Here is a 26,262-nt window from a genome sequence, read left to right as displayed (position 1 = left end):
AAAGAACCTTTAGACAAAGATCCAACAGAAAGTACAGACGAAGATCCAACAGGAAGTACAGACAAAGATCCAACAGAAAGTACAGACAAAGAACCAACAGGAAGTACAGACAAAGATCCAACAGGAAGTACAGACAAAGATCCAACAGGAAGTACAGACAAAGATCCAACAGGAAGTACAGACAAAGATCCAACAGGAAGTACAGACAAAGATCCAACAGGAAGTACAGACAAAGATCCAACAGGAAGTACAGACAAAGATCCAACAGGAAGTACAGACAAAGATCCAACGGGAAGTACAGACAAAGATCCAACAGGAAGTACAGTCAAAGATCCAACAGGATATGGTGAGACATTTACATTCCATGTTTTTTTTAGTATTATTGTTGATAAGATTATTTTGTCATTGCTGTTGATGATGTTGATAATAATAAAATAATAATAATCTTTACCTTTGATACAGCGCCTTATCATGTCTTCACGACGTCTCAAAGCATTTCACAGCCAATTACTCACAGCGACATTACACAAACAGTCGTGGATTGAGTGAACAAATGTGTTTTTTTTAAAGTTATTTTGAATGGATTATTACCCCTGGAAAAGCAATCCACCGATCAACTAACAAGCGGGTTCCTATTTACTGCTAGGTAAATAGAGGGTTGTGTGTGCATTTGGGGTAAGGAAACTTGCCCAATGCTTCGCTCTGACCCGCCCGGGAATCGAACCCGGGTCCTCTCGCTTGCGAGGCGAGCACCCTAACCACTGAGCTACAGGATCCCTCATTGGAGATGTTGGTGTGGTTGATTTGATGTTTGTGTCGATTTAATATTAATTTGTTGTCGGTGTTGAAATTGGTGATCACGACTTTGATGCAACCGATTTCATCGATTGATATTTAATATTTTGACCCAATTTAACAAACTCTTTACAACAACTACAGGAAAAGGCACAACGGTATCTGATGGGTCATGACATTCCATGCTTTTTTTCAATCACTCTTGATGACATTGATGATATTGATGGGGTGGATATTGATTTTGTTGCTGATGATATTGTGGTATATTATTTTTTCTCCAGATAAAACTTGTGCTAAAAACTTGAAAGAAGCACGTAAGGAAAACATTTCAATAGTCCAGTGATCGCCGTGTTCAAGGATTCTAATAATAATAATCCTTGTATTTGATATAACGCCTTATCGTGTCTTTGAGACGTCTCAAAGCACTTCACAGAATATATTGTAAAGTGAATTTACTGTATATTTTGTGGGCGAAACGCAGCAGCCAATTGCACACAGCAGTGTCCCACAATTTTTGAAGGAATTATTAACCACTGAAAAGTGATCTGCCAATCGACTAACAGCCGAGTTGCTGCTGACTGATTGGTAAACAGAGGCGTGTGTGTGGAGTAAGGAAACTTGCCTAAGGCTTCGTCCCGCCCGGAAATCGAACCCGGGTCCTCTCGCTTGTGAGGCGAGTGCTGTAAACCACTAATCTACAGGACTCCAAACTCAAACCTTCTAATCATCAATTAGTTTCAATAATGAATTAATAATTGAATTTTGCCAACGTGTTAAAATGTAATTATCTTTATCGATGCAGAGAAACAGCTGATGAAAAAAGATACAGGTCAAATTTATTTACCAACTTTTTAAAGCTTAATATTCCAGCCCTGTTTCAGGCGGATGTTAAAGATCTCCCACAGCACTGTTCCAAAAGGAAACTGAGTTGCTCTCCCTCTCTCGCTCTTCCTTTCTTCTCTCTCTCTCTCACTCTCTCCTGGTCTGCTGGCCGACAATCCCCAACAGATACAATCAATTTGTCGCTTCAAGGCCGTTTAAGAATAATAATCTTTGCATTTGATATAGCGCCTTATCACGTCTTTGAGACATCTCAAAGCGCTTTACAGAACATACTGTAAAGTGTAGTGACTGTGTATTTTGTGGATGAAACGCGGCAGCTAATTGTTCACAGCAATGTCCCATAAACAGTCATGGATTGAGTGACCAACTTATTATTATTATTATGTTTAAGGAATTATTACAACAACAAAATTACATTTCTATTGCACCTTTCACGTCAGGAAGATGTCCCAAGGTGCTTGATAATCAAGGTTTCGGACCCTAGCTGGGGGTCGTGATTGGGAGGGTGGAGGGCAGGCGGGGGAAGGAGGATGACCGAAGGCACGGTCGAAGAGGAGGGTCTTGAGACGGGTCTTAAAGGAGGCAAGGGAGGGGGCGAGGCATAGGGACTGCCAGATAGAGTTCCAGAGGGTGGGGGCAGAAGGCCCGCCCGCCAATGGTGGGGCAGGCGAGGCGGGGGACTTGAAGCAGACTTGCCCGCTGAGCAGAGGTAGTGGGCAGGTTGGTCGGTCGCAGAGGTAGGGGAAGCAAGACCATGGAGGGCTTTGAGGATGAGGACCAGGATCTTGAACTGTATCCACTGAGTGATGGGAAGCCAATTGAGTCGGGCGAGGATGGGGGTGATGGGGTCGCGGAGTCCAGTGCAGGAGAAGACGTGGGCTGCAGAGTTCTGGATGATCTGGATGACCTGCAGAGTGCTGCAAAACTATACTTCACGGTGTAAAATCCTGAGAAGCGCTTTGAGATATCCTCCCAGTGAGATATGGTGCTGTGATAAATGTGAAGCTTGATTTTTTTTTATGATTGCTATTTCACGGAGGTGAACTTACTTTGTCCCCTCCCCCCCTCTCTCTCCCCAGAAATCAAGCGTCTTCAAGAATTAATCGGTTAGCAAAGAAAAAAAGGGGAAAAGGATTGAAATTCTCCTCTTGATGAGATAAAATACCATCAACAACAACAAACTTACATTTGTATAGCGCCTATCAATCACTACTCCCCGAAACTCTGGAACACTCTTCCTCTATCCCTCCGCCTTGCCCCCTTCCTTCCCCATTTTCAGTTCGCGCCTGAAGACCTTTCCGATTCGACCACGCCTACGCTTAGCTCTCAACTCCCTCCCCCTGGTTCAGTCTCATGCTCTACCACTGTCAAGCACACTGGGATGCTACTTGTGTGAGGGGCGCAGTGTAAATGCAAATTGTCGTTGTTGGTTGGTAATAATAATAATCCTTGCATTTGATACAGTGTCTTATTATGTCATCGAGATGTCTCAAAGCGCTTCACGGAATATACTGTAAAGTGAATCGACCGTGGATTTTGTTGGCGAAAAACGGCAGCCAATTATGCACAGTAACGTCCCATAAAGTAGGTTAATTTGTGGATTTAATTGCCCATTTCAACCCTATTTAATGTCCCAAAAAACACTCTTCACAGAACTTTTAGGGAAGGACGACACAGGAACTGGTTAGTTAGATCCATTGTTTTTTCTCTCCATTGTTGATGATGTTGATGTTGTTAGTTTGACTTGTTGATTGACTGTCCATTTCAAACATATTTAACCCCAAACACACTCTTTACAGAGGCTGCAGAAAAGGACACATCAGGTAACACATTTACATTTCTTGTTTCAGCGTCAATTTTGAGATTGATGTTGTTGATGATGTTTATAGAATCAAAGAATCAGAATTATACAACACAGAAGGAGACCATTGGGCCCATCATGTTCATTCCGATTCTTAAAGCTATCAACTAGTCCCACTCCCCCGCTCTCTCCCCATAGCCCTGCAAATGTGTCCTCCCCAAATATCTATGTACTTCTCTCTTGTAGATAGATATATGGGGAGGACAAATTTGTCGTTGTTGATATTTATTATGATGTTATTGGTCTTGTTGATTTGATGTTTGTGTGGATTTCTTTCTTGGTATTAATATTGTTGATGATGGTGCTGACGTTATTGACTTGATCGGTTGATTGATCGGTTGATTTGATTGGTTGGTTGTCCGTCCATTTAAACCGATTTAATACCAAACACACTCTTTACAGAAACTACAGGAAAAGACTCCACAACAGCTGGTGAGTCATTGACATTCCTGTTTTTTTCAAATCAGGCTTGATTTATTCAATAATATCGATGATGTTGACATCAATTTGGTGATGGATCTTGTTGCAATCAATTGCAATTGTTTTGTTCTAGATCACAGAACTTGTCTAAAAAACCTGGCAGAAGCACGTAAGGAAAATATTTCAAAATTTCAATATTTCAAAATTTCGTTATTTAAATATTTCACTATTTTCATATTCACTCACAAAATGCCCAATCACTACACTTCACAGCGAGTTGAATACCACAAATATTATTATTATCATCCTTTATCGTGAACACTTAATTAATAATCGAATAAAATGATTTTTTTTAAAAATCATTTTTTTATGATGAACTTCGTTCAGGAAATTAATAGTTTGTTTTGCTGATGTGGAAGAAAACGTGACTTTCTGGTTGTTGCAGAGAAACAGCTGATGACAAAAGATACAGGTAAAACTTAATTCATGTCAACTCTTTGTACTAAGTATAACACCACAAATCGCTGGAAACACGCAGCAGGTCAGCATCTATGGAGAGAGGAAAATGAGTTAACGTTTCAGGTCGATGACCTTTTGTCAGAACTCTTACACTTAGTATTTCTGACCTGTTCCCCTCTCCTCCCCCCATCCTCCTCCGCAACCTGTGCCCTGTTCAGACAGGGCTCTCTCTCAGTCTCTCTGTATCTGTCTCAGTGTGCGTGTGTCTATGTCTGTGTGTGTCTCTACACTGTATTCCGAGATATTATTTTCCTGCAGAAATCTTTCTCATTTGTTCTTGAAACAAATGACATTTTCTGCTTCCACCATCTATCTGTCTCCCTGTTCTATAAATTTACAGAAGTCGTGTTTCCCCAGCTTTTTTTCTGAATTTACTCCTCCCTTCAGTCGCAGGCTGTGTCCTCTGGTTCTACTGCTTCAGTACAAAATAAAACGAGCTTTGCATGATGTGCATTATCTTTTCCCGACAGAGTCTTGCAGACCATAATCATTTCGCCCCTCAACCTTCTGTAATCTAATCAGTTTATTTAATCTAATCGCTCGTCATAGTTCAGTCCCTCCATCCCCCGACTTGAAGATCCTCACACGCATGTTCAAATCCCTCCCTATCTCTTTGACCTCCTCACTCCCCAGTCCACCAACCGGCGCCTCCGCTCGACTGACACCGGCCTCCTTTTTGTCCCTCGTACCCTCCGCTCCACCATTGGAGGTCACACATTCAGCCACCATGCCCCGAAACTGTGGAACACTCTCTCTCAATACATCACTTGCCCCTCTCTCCCCTTTTTCAAGTCCCGCCTGAAGACCTCCCTTTTCGACCATGCTTACAGTAACCTTCCTCTCCCGCGACTCGGAGTCAAGCTCTGCCACTGTTAAGTGGACTGAGAGGCTGCCCTAGTGGAGGGCACTGTATAAATGCAAGTTGTTGTAGTTGCATTATTATTGCTATTGTATGTAAAGTTCACATACTTTGTCTTCCCAGAAATCAAGCGTCTTGAAGGAATAATTGGTGAGCAAAGCAAATTAATTGGAACTCTCCTCCCAATGAGATAATGTGCTGCATCGATCTGACAATTATTATAGTGATTAAATGTACAATATGATACAATATGTCAGATTGCTCCAATGCTGTTATATCACTCGCCTCGCAAGCGAGAGGACCTGGGTTCGATTCCTGGGTGGCACAGGGTGAAACATTGGGCAAGTTTCCTTACTTCACACACGCACACGCCTCTGTTAACTAGAGGTAAGTAGGAACCCGGTTGTTTGTCGATTGGCGGATCGCTTTTCCAGGGGTAATAATTCCTTCAAACAAAAATAATAAATTGGTTACTCAAGCCACGACTGTTTGTGGGACACTGCTGTGTGCAATTGGCTGCCACATTTCGCCCACAAAATACACAGTCACTACACTTTACAGTGTGGTGCTATGACATGTTTTGAGATATCTGGACGACTTAATAAATCACTGTATCAAATGCAAGGATTATTATTATTATTGTTATTAAGATGGATTGCTCATTTAAACCCTATTTAATGCCAAACACACTCTTTACAGAAACTACAGAAAAAGGCTCCACAACATCTGGTGAGTCATTGGCAATACTGCTTTTTTTTCAAATCAGGCTCGATTTATTCGTTAATATTGATGATGTTGACATTGGTTTGGTGATGGATCTTGTTGCAATAAATTGCAATGGTTTTGTTCTAGATTACAGAATTTGTCTAAAAAACCTGTCAGAAGCACGTAAGGAAAATATTTCAAAATTTCAATATTTCGAAATTTCAAAATTTTAAAATTTTGATATTTAAATATTTCACTATTTTCATATTCACTTACAAAATGCCCAGTCACTACACTTTACAGCGACTTGAATGCCAGGATTATTATTATGATCATCATCATTTATCGTTAACACTTAATTAATAATTCAACAAAATGATTTTTTTAAAAAATCATTTATTTATGTTGAACTTGGTTCAGGAATTTAATGGTATGTTTTGCTGATGTGGAAAAAAACGTGACTTTCTGGTCTTTGCAGAGAAACAGCTGAAGACAAAAGATACAGGTAAAACTTAATTCATGTCAACTCTTTGTACTTAGTATAAAAACACAAATCGCTGGGAACACGCAGCAGGTCAGCATCTATGAAGAGAGGAAAATGAGTTAAAAGTTTCAAGTCGATGACGTTTTGTCAGAACTTTTATACTTAGTATTTCTGACCTGTTCCCCTCTCCTCCCCCAATCCTCCTCCCCAACCTGTGTCCTGTTTAGACAAAGGTTAAAGATCTCTCCTTTTCTCTCGCTTTCTCTCCATCTCTTGGTGTCATAAGAACATAAGAATTTGCTGACGAAAGAACAACACCAAAATTACATTTGTATAGCACCTTTCATGTCGGGAGGATGGTCCAATGCACTGGACAGTCAGTGTTTCGAACCTAAGCTGGGGTTCGGGATTGGGAAGTGTGGAGGGCAGAAGGGGGGGAAGCAGTGCGATCGAAAGCACGGTCGAGGGTTTTGAGATGGGTCTTGAAGGTGGTGAGGGATGGGGGAGCAAGACCATGGAGCGGTTTGAAGCTGAGGACCAGCATCTTGAACTGTATCCTCTGAGTGATAGGAAGTCAGTGGAGTCGCACAAGGACGGGGGTGATAGGGTCACGGAGCCTGGTGCAAGAGGGACATGGGCTGCAGAGTTCTGGATGATCTGCAGCCTATGGAGGGAGCAGTTGTGGAGGCCGACAAGCAGGGAGTTTGCATAGTCAAGCCTCAATCTAATGAAAGCGCGTATGAGGGTTTCTGCGGCCTGAGTGCGAGACAGTGGCAGAGCTGGGCAATGAGGTGTGGGAAGGCAGAGTGGGTCATGGCACGGATGTGGGCAGGAAGGATAGTTGAGGTTCGATCAAGACAGCAAGGTTCTGGACTGGCTTAGCAAGGTGGAGTGTGCATCCATGGATGGTGAGGTGTGGAGGCGCGACGGGAGCCAATTAGGCGGGCCTCGGTCTTGTTGCCGTTCAATTGAAGAAAGTTAGCTCTCATCCAGAAAGAAGACCAAGGTCCATTGGGTTCACCTTCCACCATCCTGGCAGTCGCTTGACATGTCATATCCCAAACTGTATGCTGTTTGTGTGTGTGTGTGTGTCTCTGTGTGTGTCTCTCTCTCAGTCTCTCTGTATCTGTCTCTGTGTGTGTGTGTCTATGTCTGTGTGTGTCTCTACACTGTATTCCCAGATATTATTTTCCTGCAGAAATCTTTCTCATTTGTTCTTGAAACAAATGACATTTTCTGCTTCCACCATCTATCTGTCTCCCTGTTCTATAAATTTACAGAAGTCGTGTTTCCCCAGCTTTTTTTCTGAATTTACTCCTCCCTTCAGTCGCAGGCTGTGTCCTCTGGTTCTACTGGTTCAGTACAAAATAAAACGAGCTTTGCATGATGTGCATTATCTTTTCCCAACAGAGTCTTACAGACCATAATAATATCGCCCCTCAACCTTCTGTAATCTAATCAGTTTATCTAATCTAATCGCTCCTCATAGTTCAGTCCCTCCATCCCCCGACTTAAAGATCCTCACACGCATGTTCAAATCCCTCCCTATCTCTCTGACCTCCTCACTCCCCAGTCCACCAACCGGCACCTCCGCTCGACTGACACCGGCCTCCTTTTTGTCCCTCGTACCCTCCGCTCCACCATTGGAGGTCACACATTCAGCCACCATGCCCCGAAACCGTTGAACACTCTCCCTCAATCCGTCCCTTGCCCCTCTCTTCCCTTTTTCAAGTCCCGCCTGAAGACCTCCCTTTTCGACCGTGCTTACAGTAACCTTCCTCTCCCGGGACTCGGAGTCAAGCTCTGCCACTGTTAAGTGGTCTGAGAGGCTGCCCTAGTGGAGGGCACTGTATAAATGCAAGTTGTTGTAGTTGCATTATTATTGCTATTGTATGTAAAGTTCACGTACTTTGTCTTCCCAGAAATCAAGCGTCTTGAAGGAATAATTGGTGAGTAAAGAAAATTAATTGGAACTCTCCTCCCAATGAGATAATGTGCTGCATCGATCTGACAATTATTATAGTGATTAAATGTACAATATGATACAATATGTCAGATTGCTCCAATGCTGTTATATCGCTCGCCTCGCAAGCAAGAGGATCTGGGTTCGATTCCTGGGTTGCCCAGGGTGAAACATTGGGCAAGTTTCCTTACTTCACACACGCACACGCCTCTGTTAACTAGAGGTAAGTAGGAACCCGGTTGTTTGTCGATTGGCGGATCGCTTTTCCAGGGGTAATAATTCCTTCAAACAAAAATAATAAATTGGTTACTCAAGCCGCGACTATTTGTGGGACACTGCTGTGTGCAATTGGCTGCCACATTTCGCCCACAAAATACAGTCACTACACTTTACAGTGTGGTTCTATGACATGTTTTGAGATATCTGAACGACAGAGGGCACTGTATAAATGCAAGTTGTTGTAGTTGCATTATTATTGCTATTGTATGTAAAGTTCACATACTTTGTCTTCCCAGATATCAAGCATCTTGAAGGAATAATTGGTGAGCAACGAAAATTAATTGGAACTCTCCTCCCAATGAGATAATGTGCTGCGTTGACCTGACAATTATTATAGTGATTAAATGTACAATATGATACAATATGACAGATTCCTTCAATTCCTTCAAAAAAAAATAATAAATTGGTTACTCAAGCCACGACTGTTTGTGGGACACTGCTGTGTGCAATTGGCTGCCACATTTCGCCCACAAAATACACAGTCACTACACTTTACAGTGTGGTGCTATGACATGTTTTGAGATATCTGGACGACTTAATAAATCACTATTAAATGCAAGGATTATTATTGTTATTAAGATGGATTGCTCATTTAAATCCAATTTAATGCCAAACACACTCTTTACAGAAACTACAGGAAAAGGCTCCACAACAGCTGGTGAGTTATTGGCAATGCTGTTTTTTTTCAAATCAGGCTCGATTTATTCGTTAATATTGATGATGTTGACATTGGTTTGGTGATGGATCTTGTTGCAATAAATTGCAATTGTTTTGTTCTAGATCACAGAACTTGTCTAAAAAACCTGGCAGAAGCACGTAAGGAAAATATTTCAAAATTTCAATATTTCAAAATTTCACTATTTTCATATTCACTCACAAAATGCCCAGTCACTACACTTTACAGCAGGTTGAATCCCAGGATTATTATTATCATCATCATCATCATCATTTATCATTTACACTTAATTAATAATTGAATAAAATTATTTTTTAAAAAATCATTTTTTTATGATGAACTTGGTTCATGAAATTAATGGTATGTTTTGCTGATGTGGAAGAAAACGTGACTTTCTGGTCTTTGCAGAGAAACAGCTGAAGACAAAAGATACAGGTAAAACTTAATTCATGTCAACTCTTTGTACTTAGTATAAAAACACAAATCGCTGGGAACACGCAGCAGGTCAGCATCTATGAAGAGAGGAAAATGAGTTAAAAGTTTCAAGTCGATGACGTTTTGTCAGAACTTTTATACTTAGTATTTCTGACCTGTTCCCCTCTCCTCCCCCCAATCCTCCTCCCCAACCTGTGTCCTGTTTAGACAAAGGTTAAAGATCTCTCCTTTTCTCTCGCTTTCTCTCCATCTCTTGGTGTCATAAGAACATAAGAATTTGCTGACGAAACAACAACAACAAAATTAAATTTGTACAGCACCTTCATTGTCGGGAGGATGTTCCAAGGTGCTGGACAATCAGTGTTTCGGACCTAAGCTGTGGTTCAGGATTGGGGAGTGTGGAGGGCAGAAGGGGGGGAAGCAGTGTGATCGAAAGCACAGTCGAAGAGGAGGGTTTTGAGATGGGTCTTGAAGGTGGTGAGGGATGGGGGAGCAAGACCATGGAGCGGTTTGAAGCTGAGGACCAGCAACTTGAACTGTATCCTCTGAGTGATGGGAAGCCAGTGGAGTCCCACAAAGATGGTGGTGATAGGGTCACGGAGCCTGGTGCGAGAGAGGACATGGGCTGCAGAGTTCTGGATGATCTGCAGCCTATGGAGGGAAGAATTTTGGAGGCCGACAAGCAGGGATTTTGCATAGTCAAGCCTCAATCTAATGAAAGTGTGCATGAGGGTTTCTGCGGCCTGTGGTGTGAGACTAATCACTCCTCATAGTTCAATCTCTCCATCCCCCGACTTGAAGATCCTCACAAAATCCCTCCCTATCTCTCTGACCTCCTCACTCCCCAGTCCACCAACCGGCACCTTCGCTCGACTGACACCGGCCTCCTTTTTGTCCCTCGTACCCTCCGCTCCACCATTGGAGGTCACACATTCAGCCACCATGCCCCGAAACTGTTGAACACTCTCCCTCAATCTGAAGACCTTCCTTTTTGACCGTGCTTACAGTCACCTTCCTCTCCCGCGACTCGGAGTCAAGTTCTGCCACTGTTAAGTGTTCTGAGAGGCTGCCCTAGTGGAGGGCACTATATAAATGCAAGTTGTTGTAGTTGCATTATTATTGCTATTGTATGTAAAGTTCACGTACTTTGTCTTCCCAGAAATCAAGCGTCTTGAAGGAATAATTGGTGAGCAAAGCAAATTAATTGGAACTCTCCTCCCAATGAGATAATGTGCTGCGTTGACCTGACAATTATTATAGTGATTAAATGTACAATATGATACAATATGACAGATTCCTTCAATTCCTTCAAAAAAAAATAATAAATTGGTAACTCAAGCCACGACTGTTTGTGGGACACTGCTGTGTGCAATTGGCTGCCACATTTCGCCCACAAAATACACAGTCACTACACTTTACAGTGTGGTGCTATGACATGTTTTGAGATATCTGGACGACTTAATAAATCACTATTAAATGCAAGGATTATTATTATTATTGTTATTAAGATGGATTGCTCATTTAAACCCAATTTAATGCCAAACACACTCTTTACAGAAACTACAGGAAAAGGCTCCACAACAGCTGGTGAGTCATTGGCAATGCTGTTTTTTTTCAAATCAGGCTTGATTTATTCGTTAATATTGATGATGTTGACATTGGTTTGGTGATGGATCTTGTTGCAATAAATTGCAATTGTTTTGTTCTAGATCACAGAACTTGTCTAAAAAACCTGGCAGAAGCACGTAAGGAAAATATTTCAAAATTTCAATATTTCAAAATTTCACTATTTTCATATTCACTCACAAAATGCCCAGTCACTACACTTTACAGCAGGTTGAATCCCAGGATTATTATTATCATCATCATCATCATCATTTATCATTTACACTTAATTAATAATTGAATAAAATTATTTTTTAAAAAAATCATTTTTTTATGATGAACTTGGTTCATGAAATTAATGGTATGTTTTGCTGATGTGGAAGAAAACGTGACTTTCTGGTCTTTGCAGAGAAACAGCTGAAGACAAAAGATACAGGTAAAACTTAATTCATGTCAACTCTTTGTACTTAGTATAAAAACACAAATCGCTGGGAACACGCAGCAGGTCAGCATCTATGAAGAGAGGAAAATGAGTTAAAAGTTTCAAGTCGATGACGTTTTGTCAGAACTTTTATACTTAGTATTTCTGACCTGTTCCCCTCTCCTCCCCCCAATCCTCCTCCCCAACCTGTGTCCTGTTTAGACAAAGGTTAAAGATCTCTCCTTTTCTCTCGCTTTCTCTCCATCTCTTGGTGTCATAAGAACATAAGAATTTGCTGACGAAACAACAACAAAATTAAATTTGTACAGCACCTTCATTGTCGGGAGGATGTTCCAAGGTGCTGGACAATCAGTGTTTCGGACCTAAGCTGTGGTTCAGGATTGGGGAGTGTGGAGGGCAGAAGGGGGGGAAGCAGTGTGATCGAAAGCACAGTCGAAGAGGAGGGTTTTGAGATGGGTCTTGAAGGTGGTGAGGGATGGGGGAGCAAGACCATGGAGCGGTTTGAAGCTGAGGACCAGCAACTTGAACTGTATCCTCTGAGTGATGGGAAGCCAGTGGAGTCCCACAAAGATGGTGGTGATAGGGTCACGGAGCCTGGTGCGAGAGAGGACATGGGCTGCAGAGTTCTGGATGATCTGCAGCCTATGGAGGGAAGAATTGTGGAGGCCGACAAGCAGGGAGTTTGCATAGTCAAGCCTCAATCTAATGAAAGTGTGCATGAGGGTTTCTGCGGCCTGTGGTGTGAGACTAATCACTCCTCATAGTTCAGTCCCTCCATCCCCCGACTTGAAGATCCTCACAAAATCCCTCCCTATCTCTCTGACCTCCTCACTCCCCAGTCCACCAACCGGCACCTCCGCTCGACTGACACCGGCCTCCTTTTTGTCCCTCGTACCCTCCGCTCCACCATTGGAGGTCACACATTCAGCCACCATGCCCCGAAACTGTTGAACACTCTCCCTCAATCTGAAGACCTTCCTTTTTGACCGTGCTTACAGTCACCTTCCTCTCCCGCGACTCGGAGTCAAGTTCTGCCACTGTTAAGTGTTCTGAGAGGCTGCCCTAGTGGAGGGCACTATATAAATGCAAGTTGTTGTAGTTGCATTATTATTGCTATTGTATGTAAAGTTCACATACTTTGTCTTCCCAGAAATCAAGCGTCTTCAAGTAATAATTGGTGAGCAAAGCAAACAATTTGGAACTCTCGATCTGACAATTATTATGGTTATCAAATGTACAATATGACACATTGCTCCAATACTGTTAGAGCACTCGCCTCACAAGCGAGAGGACCTGGGTTCAATTCCTGGGTGGCACAGGGTGAAACATTGGGCAAGTTTCCTTACTTCACACACGCACACGCCTCTGTTAACTAGAGGTAAGTAGGAAACCGGTTGTTTGTCAATTGGCGGATCGCTTTTCCAGGGGTAATAATTCCTTCAAAAAAAATAATAAATTGGTTACTCAATCCACGACTGTTTGTGGGACACTGCTGTGCGTTATTGGCCGCCAAGTTTCGCCCACAAAATACACAGTCACTACACTTTACAGTGTAGTCCTATGACATGTTTTGAGATATCTGGACGACTTGATAAATGACTGTATCAAATGCAAGGATTATTATTATTATTAGGATGGGTTGCTCATTTAAACCCTATTTAATTCCAAACACACTCTTTACAGAAACTTTAGGAAGTGGTGACAAAGGAACTGGTGAATTGTTTTTTTTTTTTTTGTATTTGATGTTGCTGTTGTTGTTGATGATAATGTTGATGTTATATTAAATTACAAATATTTTATTCTAGACCATGGAAATTGTGCTAGAACTTTGATAGAAGCACGTAAGGAAAATATTGCAATATTGCAATCTTCGCCTACGAAATGCACAGTCACATTTCTCAGTGAAAATCCTGTGAAGCATTTTTGAGACGTCCTTTCAGTAATAAGGCTCTGTATCAAATCCAAAGATTATTATTACAATAAGAATTATTCTTTTTTTATTACTATTAAATTAATATCGTTTTTTAAAAGCAATTCTCTCTGTCACTGTTTCTTAATGCGTAGTTGCCGAAAGATTTTATTAGCGATAACATTTGGTACTTTGTGCGAATTTACTTTACGAAATGAATGGTTTGTTTCCCGTTAATCTTGTGTTAATTCACAACTCGCTTTGTCAAACTGCAGAGAAACAACTGATGGAAAAAGACGCAGGTAAAAATGATTTAAGATATTTGACCCTTGGTCAACTTTTTATGCTTAGGTCGAGTCCTGTAGCTCAGTGGTTAAAACACTGAGGAACCTGCTTGTTAGTCGATTGGTGGATTGCTTTCCGGGGGTAATAATCCCTTCAAAAATAAAATAATAATTTGGTCACTCAATCCACGGCTGTTTATGGGACACTGCTGTGCGCAATTGGCAGTCCCGCTTCGCACACAAAACATACAGTCACTACACTTTACAGTTTATTCTGTGAGGCGCTTTGAGACGTCTCAAAGACGTGATCAGACACTATATCAAATGCAAGGATTATTATATTATTATTATTATACCCTTTCTTTCCAGAAATCCTACAACTGAAAGGAGATGACATTGGTTAGCAAAGATAAGGGGGAAAAACTTGAAAAACACATTTGAGATTTGGCATAAATTTATATTGTTTAATATTTATGTTTTTAAACATTTTGTTTTGCCAGACAATTACAAAATCCTTGTTCTCACCTTCAAATCCCTCCACTGTCTCTTCTTCATTAACTTTGTTCTTTATAATATTGTCACGTAACATTTATAATTATTATATTTTATTGGAATAATATGATTTATTACTATCATTTATTATATATATGATTCTATTTATTTCTATACTGTTATATTAAATAAAATATTTATAATTATTGTGCTGTTTATTCTAATAGTTTTACTTTATTATTTATGTACTAACCATTATTATTAACTTTTTTATTTAAATATAAAATGCACCACTACTTGTATTAGAATAATATTATTTAATACTGTCATTTATTTATTATATATAATTCTATCCATTAGTATCATATTGTAATATAATATTTATAATACGCTGTTTATTGTAATATTTATTACTTATTTACTATTCATTATTATTTATTTATTTATTTGGCTATCAAATACTACCACTAATTTCTGCCAAAATGCATTATCTCAACTGCTTATTTTCTCTCCCATTAATTCCCTTTATAGGGCATGATATTTGTAAACAGGAACTGGAAACAGCAAGTGAGGAAAATACACCATAATAACAATCATAATAATCTTTGCATTTGATATAGCGCCTTATCACGTCTTTGAGACGTCTCAAAGCTCTTCCCAGAATATACTGTAAAGTGAATTGACTGTATATTTTGCGGGCGAAACACGGCAGCCAATTACGCACAGCAGCGTCCCACAAACAGTCGTAGATTGAGTGACCAAATTATTCTTACTATGTCATCCATGGTTCATTATTAATAACAACAACAACTTGCATTTACACAGCACCATTCACGCGAGGTAGTGTCTTGGAGGGCTTGACAGTGGTGGGGTCTGACCCCGAGCCAGGGAGAGAGGGAGGTGGGAGGTGACCGTAAGCACGATCAAAAAGGAAGGTCTTTAGGTGGGGTTTGCAGTTAGGTAGGAAGGGAGCAAGCCGGAGGGATTGAGGAAGAGAGTTCCAGACTTTCGGGGCGAGTGGCCGAAGGCACGGCCACTGATGGTGGAGTGGAGGCCACGAGGGATGAACAGGAGGTGGAGTCAGTCGAGCGGAGGCAGCGGGTGGTGGAGTGGTGGGGGGTAAGCAAATATACATTGAATAAGGACTGTTAATGATGTTGATGGTGTTGATGTCATATCTTGCAACAGGAGAAATGCTTTTGAAGAAACAAGGTAAATCCTCTCACTTGTTTTCAAATCCTTCATGCCCTGGCACCTCCGTACCACTCCTGCCTGCTTAGCCTCCACTCCACCACCCGCTGCCTCCGCTCGACTGGCTTTGGCCTCCTGTTTCTCCCACGTCCCCTCCACTCCACCATCGGTGGCCGTGCCTTCACCCACTACGCCCCGAAACTCCCTCAATCCCTCCACCTTGCCCCCCCCCACCTCCCCACCTTCACATCCCGCCTAAAGATCTTCCTTTTGATCGTGCTTACGGGTGACTTAGGGTCAGACTTCACCACTGTCAAGTGCTCCGGGCGCTACCCCACGTGAAGGGTCCTGTGTAAATGCAAGTCGTTGTTGTTGTATTATCGGTTACATTTAGAATAAACTTTGGTGTTTGCACATCTTACTTCCCAGCAGAGGAACCGGGAACAGGTAAATTGGGGAGTCCTGTAGCTTAGTGATTAGAGCGCTCGCCTTGCAAGTGAGGGGACCTGGGTTCGATTCTTGGGTGCGTCAGGGCAAAACTTTGGGCAAGTTTTTTTACTCCACACACACAAACACCACTGTTTACCTAGCGGTAATCAGGAACCCAGTTGTTAGTCGATTGGAGGACCGCTTTAACAGGGGTAATAATCCCATCCAAAAAAAATTGGTCACTCAATTCACGACTGTTTGCGGGACATTGCTGTGCGTACTTGGCTGCCACGTTTCGCCCACAAAATACACAGTCAATTCACTTTATGGTATATTCTGTGAAGCGCTTTGAGACATCTGGAAGATGTGATAAGACGCTATATCAAATGCAAGGATTATTATTATTTTTATTATTTCTTTGCAGATTTGGCCAAGGGAGAAAGAGTAGTCGGTAAATATTAATTTATCTTGTGTGTGTTCGTGGGTGTGTGCGTGTGTTGGGGGAGTGGGGTGGGGGTATTTTAATTGAAGGTTAAAGATCTCCCGTGGCACTGTCGGGAAAAGAGAAGGGAGTTTCCCTCTCTCTCTCCCGATATCCAGGCCGACAGTCCCCCAGGTAAAGTCGCTCGCTCACTTCACGGCTGTTTGCGGGGACATCGCTGTCCGTAAAACAAAATGCACAGTCAGTACACTTCACGGTGAAAATTCCGGGAAGCTCTTTGGGAAGTCCTCCCTCCTGACATGATAAGGCGCCTCGTCGAACGTGAAAATTATTATAATTATTATTACGATTATATTTCCGCAGAAATGTACTAAAACGAGAATGTTTTTTTCTCTCCCCCCTCATTAGAGTACTATGACTGCGTGCACAAATTAAGATCAGCAGGTGATCATTGATGAGGGTCAATAATCCATCCATTTTCATTGATGTACATAATATTTATTGGTTAGAGCCCTCGCCTCGCAAGCGAGAGGACCTGGGTTTGATTCCCGGACTTAGGACAAGTTTCCTTACTCCACACACACGACTCTGTTTACATAGCAGGAAGTAGGAACCCGTTTGTTAGTTGATTGGCGGATCGCATTTCCGGGGGACGTGATAAGGCGCTATATCAAATACAAGGATTATTGTTATTGTTATAATCTGATCTATCAAATAAATATCTCCAGCTTCAATGTCCTTAAATCTTTTTTTTGTATTATTCTGTACAGAAATATCGGTCAGCCAAAGAGAGAAAGGTGAGAGTTTAATCAGACATTTTCTGTAAGAAATTATTTTGCAATCTCCTGATAATTTATTAAACGTTGGGCAAGTTTCCTTACTCCACACGCACACCTCTGTTCCCTACCAGTAAGTAGGAACCTGCTTGTTTGTCGATTGATGGATCACTTTCCGGGGGTAATAATCGCTTCAAAAATAATAATAATAATTTGGTCACTCAATCCACGGCTGTTTGTGGACACTGCTGCCCTGCTTCGCTCATAAAACATACAGTCACTACACAGTTTATTCTGTGAAGTGCTTTGAGACGTCTCAAAGACGTGATCAGGCACTGTCTCAAATGCAAGGATTATTATCAGTTTATTATTATTTAACAGGTCAAAATAAATAAATAAACAAACAAACACAAATTCTGATTTATTTTCTAGAAGTGAGAATCAAGGAAGAAAAAATACGCGATTTAGGTAAATTTGCTCACTCACTCACTCACTCACTCACTCACTCACTCACTCACTCACTCACTCACTCACTCACTCACTCACTCACTCACTCACTCACTCACTCACTCACTCACTCACTCACAATAAGGTGTAATATTAAATTCATTATTGTTGTTAAGATTGTTGTATTTGTATTATTGTTATTACCCTTTTTATTATCAACTATTATATTGTTAATAATAATAACTTGTGTTGTTATTGATGTTATTGTTATATTTTATTATTCTATGATTCAATTATTATTGTTTTTCATATTATTTTTACAATGTATCTGTTTACAGAGCTGGATTTAAAAACTGTGATTTACAGTGAGTGCTGCTAGGAAAGGATTAATATATGTGTCTATGTGTGTGTGTATGTCTGTTTGTCTATCATTGTGTGTTTGTGTGTCTGTCCATGTGTGTGTGTTTATGTGTGTCTGTCAGCGCGTGTGTGTGAGATTATTTCACAAATAATCATAAATCACATTCTGACTTGCAGCTGATGCCGTCAACGAAAAGGTTAATGGTAAAACAAACCTGGTCAACAATCCTCCAGATAAAATCGCTCGCTCGCTTCACGACTGTTTGTGAGACATTGCTGTGCGCAATTGGCTGTCATGTTTCGCCCCCAAAACACACAGTCACTACACTTTACAGTGTATCCGGTGGAGCACTTTGAGATGTCTCGACGACGTGATAAGGCGCTGTATCAAATGCAAGGATTACTTTGATGATGGTTACTTATTTTTCTTATAACTGTTATTACAACGACTATTGCTATTATAAGTAATTGTTTTTTAATGATTTGCTTTTTGTTGTTTCTTTCTCAGAATTAAAAAAGCAACAAAAAATGTTGGAAAACTTAGGTGAGGAATAAATCAAGATGAACGTTTTAATCGAATGAGTGATTATTTTTTAATCTGAAAGGGCTTTGAGATGTCCTCCCTCCCTCCCTCCCGACGCAATAAGGCGCCGTGTTGAACGCGAGGATTATTATTTATAATTATAATAATGATTATTATTAATATTCTGACCTAACAGAGAACAAGTGTGCAATTCAGATGATTGGTAAGTATTCGATTTTCCTGAAGATAAAATTAAAACCCGGTCCTTAGTGATTGGCGGATCACTCTTCCGGGAGTAATATTCCCTTCCCCAAAAAAGAAGAATTTGGTCACTCAATCCACAGCTGATTGTGGGACGTTACTGTCAGCAATTGGATTCCGTGTTTAACCCAGAAATCACATAGTTACTACACTTTGCAGCGTATCCTGTGAAGCGCTTTGAGATATCTTGAAGACGCGATAGGCGCTGTATCAAACGCAAGGAATATTATTAAATTTATAACTGGCAATCGACTGACATCTGGGTTCCTATTTACTGCTAGGTAAATAGAGTGTGCGTAGTAACTCACCCAACATTTCGCCCTGACCTGCCCGGAAATCAAAACCCAGGTCTCGCTTGTGAGGCGAGCGCACTAAACACTGAGCTACTGGACTCCACTAATGAAGTGATAAACAATAAGATGATGCTGTGTTCGTATCACCTGCAGATTTGGGTATCGTCAGAACCAAGTTCATTAAGGCTGGTGAGAAACTCGAAACACACCTCACACCCAGAGAATAATTCCTCACCATGTTTACATCCATAGCCCCGTCGCCCCAGTCTTTGCCAGGATCTACTGGATCCCTATTACACCCACTAAACCCTGTATCCCCCATCATACCAGTCCTCACCAGGGTCCACTGGCTCCCTATCACACACACTAAACTCCAACTCCGCCACCGTCAAGTGCTCTGGGATGCTACCCCGCGTGAGGGACTCTGTGTAAATGCAAGTTGTTGTTGTATCCTTTTATTTATTTATGTATATTTACTCCCGCGATCCGACATTTGGCTCCATTAATCCCATTAATATTAATTTCTATTTTTATTCGCTCGCAGAGGAAACCATTTTGCTGAAGACAGCAGGTGAGAGTACAGAGGACACACACACATTGTCGGAGACGCCGTTTTTCGGATGAGACGCGCTGTGCGCAAAACGGGGGGCCGGCCGCGAAATGCACAGTCACTACACTTTATAGTGTGTCCTGTGAAGTGCTTCGAGCCACCTCGAAGTCATGATAAGGCAATATATAGAGCAAATGCAAGGATTACTATATATTATAATCGTGAGTATTTTTCTTTCCCCAGAAAACCTCCGATTAGAAAAGTTATTGAAAGAAACAGGTCAGAACAAAAAATGCTTCATATACACACACACAGACACGCATATAGACACACCCTCTCACACACACACACACACATACATTCTCACACACACGAATACATAAGCACACTCTTCTCTCACATACACGCACAAATTAAACATTTAACGCTTAAAAATATGACACTTTGAATTTCTCTCTGTCTCTCCCGGTGTTCTGGCCAACAATCCCCCAAATAAAATCGCTCACTTGTTCACAGCTTTTTGCCTCATAAACCTTATTCCTGTTCCTTAACAGAGGAACTACTGGAACAAAAACAAGCAGGTAAACAGGAAACATTTCATGTAATCAGGGATTACATTTTCTCCACAACAGAATCACACTCCCTCTCTCTGTGTGTCTCTGTCGGTCTCTATCAATATCTCTCAGTCTCTGTCTCTCTCAGTCGCTGTCTCTCTCTATCTGTCTCAGTCTCTCTCACTCTGTCTCTCCTCAGGGTCTCCAAATTTCTCTGTGTCTCTCTATCTGTTTGTCTCTCTCTCCCTCTCTGTTTCTCTCTTTGTCTCTCCCTTCTCTGTCTCTCACTCTCTGACTCTGTCTCTCTCAGTCTGTGTCTCTCTCAGTCAGTCTCCATCTCTCTCTCAATCTCTCTGTTTCTCTCACACTCTGTCTGTCTGACTCTCTCTCCCTCTTAATAATAATCTCTCTCCCTCTCTTAATCATTATACTCAATTATTAATATCCTCATTAATTGCTTTTTTTAAGATCTGGTACTAAAATGCGGAAGTAAGTTAATAACTTCATAATAAAGCAAGTATACAATAAACAAATAATTAATAATTATTATAATATAATAATATAATTATTATTATTAGGCGAGCACTCTAACCACTAAGCTAACATTAGTTAGACACTGTATAAATGCAATTTGTTGTTGTTTTTCTTGACTCAGAAAAAGTCATTCTTTTTTTTATTTACTGTTTTTCAGGTGATCTGGTTCAGCAAACAAATATGGGTAAAATAATACTTTGGAATCCTCCCAATCAGCTCCTGTTAACCCTGCAAGCCAAAGCCCTAACTAACAAGTAGTCCCTAGCTGGACAAACAGCGGGAAAGCTTGCCAGACAGCATTCTCAATGGGCAAGCAATGCAGTTTTAGCTGGTTAGACTCCAGCAGTTACCCCAACACACACTCTGGTCTCCCTCAAAGCTCTCGCCACCCTGCGCCTAATACTCTCAGGAATTAGGTAAGCAGGATGCATCCCTCCAGGGAGAGAGAGAGAGAGAGAGAGAGAGGGCGCATTCCATTCCAATAATGTATCTCTGCGATTTCCATGTGTAGGTGGGAGGTTATTATTATTATTACCTTTTATCAGAGTTTCTAATGATGTCTTAAATTCACTTTGAATTTCAGAGTTGAATACCTGCAAACAACAGCTCAATGATGCAGGTTAGGATAGAGATTAATGTAATACTGTTTAATAATAATCCTTGCAGTTGATATAGCACCTTGTCATGTCTTCAAGATATTTCAAAGTGCTTTGGTGTGACCTGTAGTGACTGTGCCTTCTGACTCGGAGGTGAGAGAGTAAGCGACTGAGACACACACTAACACTCACACACACACACACACACATATATATACACACATATATACACACACTATTATACATATTGTGGCGACCTGCAGCTCAGTGGTTAGAGCACTCGCCTCGCAAGCAAGAGGACCTGGGTTTGATTCCCGAGCAGGTCAGGGTGAAACATTGGTCAAGTTTCCTGACTCCACAGACACACTCGCCTCTGTTTACCTAAAAGTAAGTAGGAACCCGGTTGTTAGTCAATTGGTGGATCGCTTTTCTGGGGTTAATAACCCCTTCAAACTAAATAATAATAAATCAGTTCCTCAATTCACGACTGTGTGGGACGCTTCTGTGCACTATTGGCTGCCATGTTTCACCCACAAAGTATACACTCAATTCTCTTTACAATGTATTCTGTGAAGCGCTTTGAGACGTCTCGAAGACGTAATAAGGCGGTATATCAAATGCAAGGCTTATTATTATTATGTTGATTGAGTATTAGTTTTTAACCAGCTCAAATACTATTTTGCGTTTGATCTTGCAGAAAACAAGTTATATGCAGTTCAAAAAGGTAAAGCGAGAGAGAGAGAGAGAAACTCCCTTCTGTTTTCGCGACTGCCAGTGTGGGAGATCTTTAACGTCCGCCTGAACAGAGGACAGATGGGAGGGAGGGAGGTTTAATGTCTTAGATGAATGAATGCACAATACGTACTTGGAGACTGACTTTGAACGAGGTGAGAGACGGAGGTTGGAGAGGGAGAGAGAGCGTGTGTGAGAGAGAAAGTGTGTGTGCGAGACTGAGGGAGTGTGTGTGCGTGTGTGAGAGAGAGAGAGCGTGTGTATGCAAGAGAGACTGTGTGTGGGCTTGAGAAAAAGTGTGTGAGCGAGTGTGTGTGGGTGAGTTTGTGTGTGTGCATGTGAGAGAGAGTGTGTGTGTGCACATGAGAGAGAGACTCGAGGGATTTCAAGGTTAGGACGAGGATATTGAACTTGAGAGGAAAGAAGGGCTCACATTATAAAATTGCTGTTAAAAATATACGTAATATATCCATTGTTTTTCTTTACAGAGTTAGCGAGACGTATACAAATTGCAGGTCAGTGAGAGATATCCCTCTAGCTTAGGGCTTTTATGATAATATTATTTTTAATATTGTTATCATTATTGTTAGGATTATTATATATTGTTATTATTATATTCTAGCTGCACCCATTGCAGCTACACTTCCAACCAAACGATCCAATATGGAATGTAGATTTCAGTGATACCACTCAAATTAGTTAACAAGTACGATGAGCTTGTTTGGGTCGCAGCTCATGAACGATAGAAGATCCTATCAAAGCTACGCTAACCGAAGGGGGATATAGACTTTTCAGGGGTTCAGGTGCTCTGTGAGTTGCTCTGGTTTCACCTTGCCAAGCAAGCAACACATGGAAGGAAGTTCTTTTGCCTGCTTCACGGCCCCACAGTGGGCACATACATTCGACATATTCCCAAAATGATGGGCACCATCCGATTCGTAATCTTCTGCCTGGATCATAGTTGAGCGCAGCTAAATGGAGTGACCTCTGCTGCTGGGCGTCATTTTGCTGTGTGCTTGCATGCCTTTCTGCGTCCAAGTCCAGCTGAAGTGTTCTTTGAGTGGGCAACCCATTTTACTGTGTTCTTGCATGCCTTTCTGCGTCGAAGTCCAACCGTGCTGTTCTTTGTTCTTCAGTTTGATTTAATCGACCTTCTATCTTTCGCCTGGCATTTTCATTCCTCCTTGAAAGGCTTGATCTTCGCTTCTAAAGCATCTTTATCCCTTAAGATTAAGAAAATGTGCTATTGAAATCGTTAGCATCTCTTGTTCACATATTTGCACACATATCTTTTTAGGAGAAGTCCTGTGAGAGGACTCCTGTTGGGAGGACTTCTGTTGGGAGGACTTTGTTGGGAGGACTCCTGTTGGATTGTAGTGACCAATTTATTATTCTATTTGAAGGAATTATTACTCCCGGAAAAGTGATCCGCCAGGAAACTTGCCTAAGTTTTCACCCTGACCCGACTGGGAATCGAACCCAGGTCCTCTCGCTTGGGAGGCGGGTGCTCTAACCTGAGCTACAGGACTCCATCATATATTGTTATTATTAAGGGCTTTGAGACATCTCAAAGACATGATAAGGCACTATATCAAATGCAAGGATTATTATTATTATCATCAATGTAATTTGATGCTTTTATGCGTTTTATTTAATTATTTGTCTTTTTTTTCACCTTGTAAAAGAATCACAGGCTAAAATCTACAAAGGTAAAATGAATTGTGTTAGTTTACTGAAACACAACAAAACACACAGTTACTACATTTCACTGTTGTTCGGATGCTCTCTCGCTCTTGCTATCGTTCTTGAGACAAAACGATGAGAAAGAGAGAGAGAGAGGTGGGGGTGGGCGAGAGAGAAAGAGAATTGTTTTAATATTGTATTATTGTTTTTTATTATTATTATTTTATTCATGTTATATGTGGAGTCCTGTAGCTCAGTGGTTAGAGCGCTTGCCTTGCAAGCGAGAGGACCTGGGTTCGATTCCTGGGTGGGTCAGGACGAAATGTCGGACAAGTTTCCTTACTCTACATGCACACACACGCCTCTGTTTACCTAGCTGTAAGGAACCCAGCTGTTAGTCAATTGGCGGATCGCTTTTCCGGGGGTAATAATCCCTTCAAAAGAAATAATAATGACAATAATTTTGTCACTCAATCCACGACTGTTTGTGGGACATTGCTGTGACAATTGGCTGCTGTGTTTCGCCCACAAAATATACAGTCAATTCACTTTACAGTATATTCTGTGAAGCGCTTTGAGATCGAAGACGTGATAAGTTGCTGCATCAAATGCAAAGATTATTATTATTTAGTAACTATTTGTTATTAATGTGTTTCTCACACAGAGAACGATATCGTCATTCAGCAATCAAGTGAGTCTTTTTATTGTGCCGCCCGCTCTCTCCATCTCTTTCTCTCTCCTCTCTTCTTCTCTCTCCCTCCCTTTCTCTCCATCCCTCTGTCTCCCCTCTCTCTCTCTCTCTTCCTCTCTCTCTCTCTTCCTCTCTCTCTGTCTCCTCCCTTCTCTCCCCCTCTCTCCCTTCCCCTTTCTCACCGTCCCCCCTCTCTCTTCACGTCTCTCTCTCTCGCTCTCTTCCCCTACTTACTACTGCTAGGTAAACAGAGACGTGTGTGTGTGTGTATGTTTGTGGAATAACAAAACTTGCCCAATGTTTCGCCCTGACCAGCCTGGGAAGCAAACCCAGGTCTTCTCACTTGCGAGGCGAGTACTCTAACCACTGAGCGACAGGACTACAAGTTGTGAGTTGCTGCTGCTGTTGATGTTACTGATGATGTTGTTGGTGATGTTGGTGTGGTTTGTTTTTTCCCGCAGTGACCAGTCTGTTAGAGAAAGATATCGGTGAGAGATTATATGCCAAGTGGGGTGGTGAGGGGGAGCGAGGTGGGGCGGAGGGGGCTTGGAGGGGTTTCCTTGGGGCTGAATTAGCTCCATGTTGAGGGGTTTGCAAACTGAATGTCAGAATCGACTCTCTCTTGCGCTCTCTGTGTCTCTCTGTGTCTCTATTTCTCTCTCTGTGTTTCTGTGTCTCTATTTCTGTCTCTCTCTCTCTCTTTCTCTGTTTCTGTGAAGCGCTCTGGGATGCTACCCTGCGTGAAAGACGCTATATAAATGCAAGTTGTTATCATTGTGTCTCTGTCTCTCTCTCTATCACAATTACTGTGTCTGTCTCTCTTACTATCTCCATCTCTGTGTCTCTCTCTCACTCTGCCACTCTCCCTGTCTGTCTCTTTCTATCTCTGTCTCTCTCTATGTTTCTCTCCATCTCTCTCTCTCTGTCTCTCTCTGTCTATCTCTCTTTCTCTGTGTCTCTGTCTCTCTCACTCTCTCTGTCTGTCCCTCTCTCGTCTCTCTATCTCTGTCTGTTTCTATCTCCATCTCTGTCTCTCTGCTGTGTTTACCTGTACTATGTCTAGTCCTGCAAGTGATTTTTTTTCTTTATCTTTTCCCCCTCAGCCAATTACAAGCTCAAAGACGAATTAGCAAGCACAAGTGAGAACAACAACAAATTACATTTGAAAAGCGCCTTTCACGTTGGGAGGACGTCCCAAGGTGCTAAACAGTCGGGGATCAGGACCAGAGTGTGGGCGGCGGGGTTGGGATGAGGGAGGGCAGAGAGGTAGGAGGGCGGCTAAAGGCATGGTCGAAAAGGAGGGTCTTGAGTCGTGCCTCGAGAGAGGCAAGGGAGGGACCAAAGCGAAGGGATTGTGGGATGGAGTTCCAAAGTATGGAGGCAGAAAGGCAGAAAGCCTGGCCGCTGATGGTAGGGCGGGTCGGTCGGGAGACATGGAGCAGGTCGGAGCCTGCTGAACAGAGGGAGCGGACAGGTTGATAGGGGGTCAGCAGGTAGGAGAGGGCAAGGCCGTGGAGGGACTTGAAAGTAAGGACGAGGATTTTGAATTCTATCCTCTGAGGGATGGGGAGCCATTGGAGCCGGGCGAGGGTGGGGGTATTGGGGACATGGAGCCTGGTGCGGGAGAGG

The 26,262-nt window shown here is 41.9% G+C and overlaps 1 protein-coding gene across 1 annotated transcript in view; it reads left to right on the top strand.

Moving 5' to 3' along the window:
- LOC103182775 (nuclear-pore anchor-like) overlaps positions 1-26,262 on the top strand; it is a 168,099-nt gene that overhangs the window by 125,501 nt on the left and 16,336 nt on the right. Inside the window, exons 84-119 of the mRNA XM_042336810.1 lie at positions 1-346; positions 3,438-3,461; positions 3,902-3,931; positions 4,053-4,088; positions 4,365-4,391; positions 5,421-5,447; positions 5,997-6,026; positions 6,481-6,507; positions 8,409-8,435; positions 8,965-8,991; positions 9,357-9,386; positions 9,509-9,544; positions 9,813-9,839; positions 10,999-11,025; positions 11,397-11,426; positions 11,549-11,584; positions 11,854-11,880; positions 13,037-13,063; positions 14,071-14,097; positions 14,449-14,478; positions 15,103-15,138; positions 16,616-16,642; positions 17,404-17,430; positions 18,394-18,420; positions 18,725-18,760; positions 19,420-19,482; positions 19,838-19,864; positions 20,087-20,122; positions 20,398-20,424; positions 21,089-21,115; positions 21,515-21,550; positions 22,225-22,251; positions 22,748-22,774; positions 24,607-24,633; positions 25,095-25,121; positions 25,737-25,772. The exon at positions 1-346 is cut by the window's left edge and continues 11 nt beyond it. Of these exons, the coding sequence (XP_042192744.1) occupies positions 1-346; positions 3,438-3,461; positions 3,902-3,931; positions 4,053-4,088; positions 4,365-4,391; positions 5,421-5,447; positions 5,997-6,026; positions 6,481-6,507; positions 8,409-8,435; positions 8,965-8,991; positions 9,357-9,386; positions 9,509-9,544; positions 9,813-9,839; positions 10,999-11,025; positions 11,397-11,426; positions 11,549-11,584; positions 11,854-11,880; positions 13,037-13,063; positions 14,071-14,097; positions 14,449-14,478; positions 15,103-15,138; positions 16,616-16,642; positions 17,404-17,430; positions 18,394-18,420; positions 18,725-18,760; positions 19,420-19,482; positions 19,838-19,864; positions 20,087-20,122; positions 20,398-20,424; positions 21,089-21,115; positions 21,515-21,550; positions 22,225-22,251; positions 22,748-22,774; positions 24,607-24,633; positions 25,095-25,121; positions 25,737-25,772 (1,411 nt within the window). The remainder of the gene's footprint in view (positions 347-3,437; positions 3,462-3,901; positions 3,932-4,052; positions 4,089-4,364; positions 4,392-5,420; positions 5,448-5,996; positions 6,027-6,480; positions 6,508-8,408; positions 8,436-8,964; positions 8,992-9,356; positions 9,387-9,508; positions 9,545-9,812; positions 9,840-10,998; positions 11,026-11,396; positions 11,427-11,548; positions 11,585-11,853; positions 11,881-13,036; positions 13,064-14,070; positions 14,098-14,448; positions 14,479-15,102; positions 15,139-16,615; positions 16,643-17,403; positions 17,431-18,393; positions 18,421-18,724; positions 18,761-19,419; positions 19,483-19,837; positions 19,865-20,086; positions 20,123-20,397; positions 20,425-21,088; positions 21,116-21,514; positions 21,551-22,224; positions 22,252-22,747; positions 22,775-24,606; positions 24,634-25,094; positions 25,122-25,736; positions 25,773-26,262) is intronic.

Source organism: Callorhinchus milii, unplaced genomic scaffold (assembly GCF_018977255.1).
Source record: "Callorhinchus milii isolate IMCB2004 unplaced genomic scaffold, IMCB_Cmil_1.0 Scaffold7, whole genome shotgun sequence".
NCBI lineage: Eukaryota > Metazoa > Chordata > Chondrichthyes > Chimaeriformes > Callorhinchidae > Callorhinchus > Callorhinchus milii.
Note: the sequence above shows the minus strand (reverse complement) of the source record. Positions and strands in the feature narration are given on the sequence as shown.